The sequence below is a fragment of the Sinocyclocheilus rhinocerous genome, unplaced genomic scaffold (genome assembly GCF_001515625.1).
Source record: "Sinocyclocheilus rhinocerous isolate Xijiao unplaced genomic scaffold, SAMN03320098_v1.1 scaffold967, whole genome shotgun sequence".
NCBI classification, from domain to species: domain Eukaryota; kingdom Metazoa; phylum Chordata; class Actinopteri; order Cypriniformes; family Cyprinidae; genus Sinocyclocheilus; species Sinocyclocheilus rhinocerous.
The window spans coordinates 526,553-534,272 of NW_015660510.1; the positions used below are offsets into that span (position 1 = coordinate 526,553).

At 34.1% G+C, this 7,720-nt stretch overlaps 1 protein-coding gene across 1 annotated transcript in view; it reads left to right on the forward strand.

Moving 5' to 3' along the window:
* Positions 1–7,520, forward strand: part of LOC107725266 (transforming growth factor beta-2-like) — a 34,842-nt gene extending 27,322 nt beyond the window's left edge. Inside the window, exons 3-6 of the mRNA XM_016534478.1 lie at positions 3,370–3,383; positions 3,496–3,699; positions 6,051–6,204; positions 6,328–7,520. Of these exons, the coding sequence (XP_016389964.1) occupies positions 3,370–3,383; positions 3,496–3,699; positions 6,051–6,204; positions 6,328–6,486 (531 nt within the window). The 3' untranslated portion in view covers positions 6,487–7,520. The remainder of the gene's footprint in view (positions 1–3,369; positions 3,384–3,495; positions 3,700–6,050; positions 6,205–6,327) is intronic.
* The last annotated feature ends 200 nt before the right edge of the window (positions 7,521–7,720 follow it).

The following is a 7,720-nucleotide window of genomic DNA, read 5'->3' on the forward strand; positions in this document are numbered from 1 at the left end:
TAATTTTGACCCATACAATGTATTTTTGGCTATTGCTACAAATATACCCCAGCGACTTAAGACTGCTTTTGTGCTCCAGAGTCACATATTATGTGTTTAATTAGATAGGTATTACATTGACTAGTTCAAGAAGGGAGTCAAAAACAGTGAATCTAATCACCATACAGGCAAAAGTTCACTTCAGGAATGAACCAAGTAGAGTTTGTTTGAAGTTTGATGTATAAAAATGGTGAAACAGCTCAAACTGAAAGATCAGAAAGAGTAATATAATATGCAGTTTCCCTATTTATATACTTTATCCAAGCTGTCAAACCACAAGACCAAAAAATAGAAAGACAAACTTTTTTCCCCCAAATTTCATGAATTAATATTCAATAAATATCATTGACGTTGAAAGTCACTTTTAATTGGTGGACAAAAGTTTTTCTAATGTTTATCATATGTGACCCTGGACCACAAAACCAGTCTTAAGTGTCAATTTTTCAAAATTGAGATTTATACATCATCTGAAAGCTAAATAAATAAGCTTTCCATTGATGTATGGTTTGTTAGGATAGGACAATATTTGGCCGAGATACAACTATTTGAAAATCTGAGGGTGCAAAAAAATCTAAATAATGAGAAAATCGCCTTTAAAGTTGTCCAAATGAAGTCCTTAGCAATGCATATTACTAATCAAAAATTAAGCTTTGATATATTTACGGTAGGAAATTAACAAAATATATTAATGGAACATGATCTTTACTTAATATCCTAATGATTTTTGGCATAAAAGAAAAATCAATAATTTTGACCCATACAATGTATTTTTGGCTATTGCTACAAATATACCCCAGCGACTTAAGACTGCTTTTGTGCTCCAGGGTCACATATTTTAACAAAACTGCTTCACTGCTTATTTTAGTTTTTATTTATTCCCTAGAAATAGCAATAATAGATGCCATACTTCTTGATAAGGTTTTCTTTTCAACAGTTTTGACCTTTTAATAAGGATGACATTTTTGAAATTCAAAATCTATATTGATTCAATAATGAAAAACATGTTAATCACAGAAGAGGTGTTTTTTTATGATAATTATTTATCATTTTTAATTTGATAAATAATGAAAATATTTCTCTAAGACATAATGACAAAGTATTACAATTTCTTCATCATGATATCAGAATCAATATTAATTCAGAAATGAAGAGCATGTTCATCACAGGTGTTTTTTTTTTCTCAAATTTTAAGAATTACTAATTCCTAAATAATAATAAAAAATGTTTTAAGAAATAATATTATTGTTTCGTTCTTTTTCTCTAATAAATACAATACAAGATTAACTACTAAATAAAGTTTTCTTTTCAACATATATATATATATATTTTTTTTTTTTTTTCATCACAGAAGAGGAGTTCTTTAAAGGAACACTCCACCTTGGTAATTCAGCAGCTGTTAAATCAATCAAGTGTTTTTACCATTCAGCGTGGAGATTTATCTCCATATCAGCAGTTGTGTAACTAGACTCCAAAGTGGCCCAAAAGCGACAGCAGACCCTTCTAACAACTCTACAATTAACAATCTCTTTTTTGGCCTCCGTCTGAGCCTCTCCATCCCACGTTCACCTCCGTGGCCTGATGGAAGGAAGCTGAGCTGTTGCAGCATCGCAGCTGAAGCAGTGTTTTACGCATTAAGAGCTGTGCTGTCCAACGTAAACACTTTTCTCTCCCACCAGACAGAAACAATGGATTCAAGATCAGCCTGCACTGTCCCTGCTGCACATTTGTGCCTTCAAATAATTACATCATCCCCAACAAGAGCGAGGAGCTGGAGGCGCGCTTTGCAATGGAAATCAGTGTTTTTGATTCTTCATAGATTCCATCAGATATATATATTTGTCTGAAAGGATTGGGTCTGATTAAGGGCTGAATTGGAGCAAATCAATTCAAAACAAACGTTTACTTAAAAGCACATTAGCAGTCCAAAGTCTGGACACACCTACTCATTCTAGATGAGGCCTATTTGTCACGTTTTAAAATAATAATAAAGTCATCAAAACTATGAAACAACACAAATGGAGGCATGGGAATTATGTAGTAACTGAAAAATGTTAAACAAATGAAAACTAGCTTATATTTGAACTTCTTCAAGAGTTTCCACCCTTTGTCTAGATTCTAGCTTCTAGTCAGATACTGCTTTAAAAAAAAGAACTGAAGAAGTTTTTATGTTTGATGGACATGTGTTGATTCTTCTCCTTGACTATATGATCTTATTAAAATAAATGATCATTTAAAAAAAATATAATAATTTATTATTATTTGTATTATTATTTAAAGATGTTTTGACAGTGTTTTCAAACAATATTTAATTAATCCTAAAAGTTAGTCAATTCACAGTTTAATGAATGGTTTAATGGTTTTATTGAACCTCTTCATGATTATTAAAAATCCTCTAATGTTCCTGAAATATTACATATGTTGTGTGCATGAAAGCATGTTTATGGGTAATTCTTACAGGATTCATACTGTATTAAAACTTTATTTTTTTTAAACTCCATTTTAATTAGGCTACTGGTATTAAAATCACAGCAACACACAGCCTCTAATGGTTAAGTGCATTAGTACACATTTACATTTATGACACTTTTATCATTTAAATATTTTTTTATATATATACAGTATATATATATATAGAGAGAGAGAGAGAGAGAGGACCAACTTGGGTAACAAAAAAGATTGATTTAATATTAATCAAACTATTATTTATAATATATCATTTATATATTATATTATTATATATTATATATTTTCCCAAATTCAAAAACAATCATACAAAGACCATGCAATACCTAATCAATATATTTTCTTTAGAACGAAAAATGTTACTTAATGTATGTCAGTATACTATTTTGGTTTAATTTCGCCTTAAACAAAAGTTAAATTAGCTATAATATGAAAGTAGTATTTTCACAAAAACAGTTTGTTATTTAATTTAGTTTACTTCGAATAAATAAAGACAACTTCGAAAGACCTTAATGTTTATTCTGATATTCTGTTATGTACTAAAAAAACACTAGAAAAAATTATTCTTTTTGTTTATTTATTTGTTTATTTATGAAGCCAAAATATTATTTAGCGAAAATTGTTTTTTTTGTTTTTTTTTTATGGGAGTGTTATATACTTTTAGACAAATTGAACAAAATACCATGATTTTCGATTTTACGAAATGGAATAAACGTTGTTTCACTTTTTTCAGTGTAAACAATTTATTAGTTCATGCATTCCTGGTAAATCGAACCTACGCTGAAAAACAAAATTGGTGTAGAAACAGTTTTCACTCAGAAATAGAATGAGAACGACAAAGAAACAATTTCAAAAATCATTTTTTAGAGTATGACCGTGCGGTAAAATTTCAAAGATTTCGTTAAAAATTTCAAAACGATTTTTTTAGCATATGACCTTGCTGTACCGCTCTACTGTTTGAGCTACAGGAATGTCTTTGTTGATAAAAAACAGTCTAACACATTGTCTGGTTTCTGCGCGGTTCACAGGTATAGATGACAGCTTTGTGCACGGAGGGGATCTGAAGATGTTTAAAAAGCGCCGTCACAGCGGTCAGTCTCCACACCTGCTGCTGATGCTGCTCCCGTCATACCGGCTGGAGTCGCAGCACAAGAGCCACAGACAGAAACGCGCTCTGGATGCGGCCTTCTGCTCCAGGTACCACCTCCTCACAAACTGAGTTTTCCTGAACCGCAGCAGAATGTTCACCACAGCACAGTGCTTCTGCTGTCTCTATAGATACTCATCTGTCATTAGTTAAAAACAGCCAGACTTCAGTCCAGGATTATGTAATCGGCGGGCCGCATCTCAAAGCAGACCGGACCACCTATCAATCCAGACTTAACTTAATCAATTAACTGGAAAACTTTTCACTGTTGGATTAAAGCTAAATGTGGCTCGATTGTCTTTTAATAAAAGTCATCTGTATTCTCGCTCGTCCAGACTGTTGCTGTCACGATCACGTTTTTTCTCACATTATACCAGTGTGCTGTTCATTTTATATTTCCTGATATGTCAGATTCCATGAAAACATCCAGTATTAACAAGCTGAGAAACTAGCAGACATTTCTCTCCAAATCGTAAAATCAAAAATCGACATTGAAAATGGGTTCAGTGAAGAATGGACTGATCTGATTAGCAGCGTTGGCCAGAATTCAGGATTTTAAGAAATCACTTGATGGAACCGTTTTTTTGTTTTTTTTATTGTGTTGACTAATTTCCTATTGCAATAGAAGGTTTAGGCGGGATGTCTCGAAGGACTCATCCCTTTTTTGTTTTTTTGGTTTATAGCCATTAGACATTAACCACATCACAGCTGTGAACCATGATTTGCTATGTTCAGATGAAAGATATATTATATAAGAGGCAGGGACATTTTCATTCTAGGGAGCCTTTAACTGGTCAAAAATCTGTGTAGGGCAATATTTAAAATGCATATAAATGCTTAGATTTATTTGAGTCATAATTAGAACTGAATTAACCACAGAGAAATCACATTAATCCAATATACGTTTTGAAAATGAATTTAGACTAATTATTCCTTTTTCATTTTTTTAAAATATATAACTCAGTTTTCTTAACTGATGAACTCATTTCTGTTAACAAATTAACAGAATTTTTGTTTTGCCATGCACATTATATTCAGAGGTAAATATTGAGATCCAAAATGTCTATCTATTGATCGTATCATATAATAAGCTATAAGCACAAAAGTGTATAATGCTAAACATGAGTATCAGAAAATGTACATGTGATACTCAATTAACGAGTTAAAAAAATTAATTTACTAAACATAATTGTATATTTATAAAATTAAATCTATATAAAAATTTGTTATAGTTGGCATTTCGAACATTGATTATTAACATCATCTGTTCCTCAAATACTTCATGTTCACACATTTAATGGTAATTCATGCTGAAAAATCAAATGCTATATTAACATATATATATATATATACTGTAGAGAGAGAGAGAGAGCAGTTGTAAACATTTTTTTATCTAAGTCCAACTTAATTTCAAAGTGAAGAATTGAAATGAAATGAAATGAAGGCATTACTAGCCTAATTATTTTCTGAAGGTTGCACATGCTACAATTGACCCTTCGCAAAGACCTGCCCCCCTTAGTTACTGTTGCTACGTCCGACAAGCCATGGCGCTCTCACGGCTCACATCATGTTCTCACGCATTGAATAATAAATGGTGGAGCAAAGAGGACAAGCAGGTAACTTTCAGTATGAAACAAAGCTTTCAAAGCTTTTCAGCTTTCAAATTTAGTTATTTTTTAAGAAATTCAAACAATAAATATCATTTTGTGGCTCTTTTATGATCGCTGTAGCGCCACAGAAGGTGTCTTGTTTAATCGCAGAAAGACGTCAGTACACACCATTTTTCAAGTGAATCGACTCTCCTGTCCGGTTTATTTGTCGGACAAAATGGCAGATTCTGCGTTATGATTTGTCAGATCGCCTGTCAATCAAACTCCCGGCAAAGGCTGAATTGCATTTGCAGACCAAAATATTCTACTTAAGCAAAATGTACTAAGGGATCCAATGGTAGAAAATTTGCGTACATGTAAAACTGCACTGCATAAAGTGGTAACTTGCAATTGTTACCTTGAAGAGCTATTTCTACCTGATTTATTCCTTAAAAATTGGGTTTGTTTGTACAAATGAATGTTCATACTGTAAACTGGTTCAGTGATGTTAAATCATATTTTAACAGTTAATTTAAATGTTACCATTTTATCAGTGTGCTCATGGGAATATATGCATAGAGCTAGAGAAGGCCACTGCAGTTATTTCTGAGATCAAAACGGGCTTTTTCTCATTTTAATCTTCATAATATATATTAATCACCAATAATAAGAGTATGAAGGCTTATGTGCATATACTGTAGTTTGAAAGTGTACCAAAAATGTGCCAACGAAGAAAGTTGCGTGTCAAACTTCTCAGGCCCTCAAGCCATCGGGTTGAACATCAGCTGCGTTTGTCTCCCATCATCCCACAGGAATGTGCAGGACAACTGCTGTTTACGCTCTCTCTACATCGACTTCAAGAAGGATCTGGGCTGGAGGTGGATCCACGAACCCAAAGGTTATAACGCCAACTTCTGTGCGGGAGCCTGTCCGTATTTGTGGAGCGCAGACACCCAGCACAGCACCGTAAGACATTTCATTCTTTTTATTTTGTGGGAGGAGTTGGTACAAGTCTAGATGGAAAGCTTCTTAAAAGTTTCTATTTGTTAAACAATGGTTTCAATAAGTGCATTGCATGTCCTGTTTCAGATCCTCGGCCTCTATAACACCATCAATCCAGAAGCGTCCGCATCTCCTTGCTGTGTGTCTCAGGATCTGGAACCCCTCACAATCCTTTACTACATCGGAAAAAACCCCAAAATCGAGCAGCTCTCCAACATGATTGTCAAGTCCTGCAAGTGCAGCTAGGAACCGATCAACTCCGTTTCCGGGAACACACATTCACACAGACAAACACACAGTATTTAAAACCCAATCACACACATGCTGCGCAGAGTATTTCCTACAAACTCTCAAATGATACCAAGATGATAGGTAAAAACACACATCTGAATGTGTGAACTTGTCGACATGTGTCTCATCACCCGCTCATCACTCTATGGATGTGAGTTTGGCAAACACTGGAAGTACGTGATAGGTGTTTATATGTGAAGCAAGCGGAAGAGAAAATCCCTTGTTCCATTTATTTCAAACAAACACTTCTGTTTTGTTTTTTGTTGTTGCTGTTGTCATTCATTTTGTTTCCCTCAAAAATACGGATATGGTTTGTTTGGTAATATATAAAACCCATTATATTGTTCACCAATACTGGTGAAGAGCTGGAAACTTCTGGCAAACTGTTGCCGCAAACTGTACAGTTGTCGCAAATGAACTTCGAGTTCGGTGCAAATAAAGCCTTTTATGCATAAGGGTTGGCGACAGAAAGATGATATATTCCGGAAAGGTTCATGCAAGCCTCAGAAAGACATAGTTTAGCCACCTTGCATGGTGTAAAAAAGGCCAAGACCAACAAGTCATGTTGTTCCAAGCACCCAAAGACGTTTTGTTGCATTGCAAAGAGTCATTTAGAAACATTCTCTACACAAGTACGCAACTGCAGACGCGAATGCTGAAAAAAACCATTGCATTCTTGTATCACTGTGGCAGAAAAAAATAGAGTTTCCATCAAATGTCTGTGCCATTAAGCCAAATGTTTAATTATGCAGATAGCTGGATAAAAACATGTAAATTCTCTTCAAACGGTTGCTTTACCATGACAGGAATTGATCTGAAAGAGAAGACGTTTTGTGCGCCCCTGAGAAAGCAACGTGTACTTGTGATGTTAGTTGTGTTTCAAAACTTAACAGCGTGTGAAACTGAGCTGGCAAAGCAAGAAGTGTTTACGATTATGTATGTATATGTGGAAGTGCGTTAAACGCCTTATTCTGAAGTTTATAAATTTATGTCTAGCTAGCTCTTACTTTATTCTTGACACAAATCATTTGTAAACACAAACACCAGCAAAAAAAGTCCCAGGCAGAAATGGTGCCTATAACACGCACCTGAAAATGAGTTTCTTTAGGATGGGCAGAAGACAGTATTTTAAGGTGACGTTGTTACAATGTAATTACACAAGTATGTTCTGAGTAATATTAATTAACTA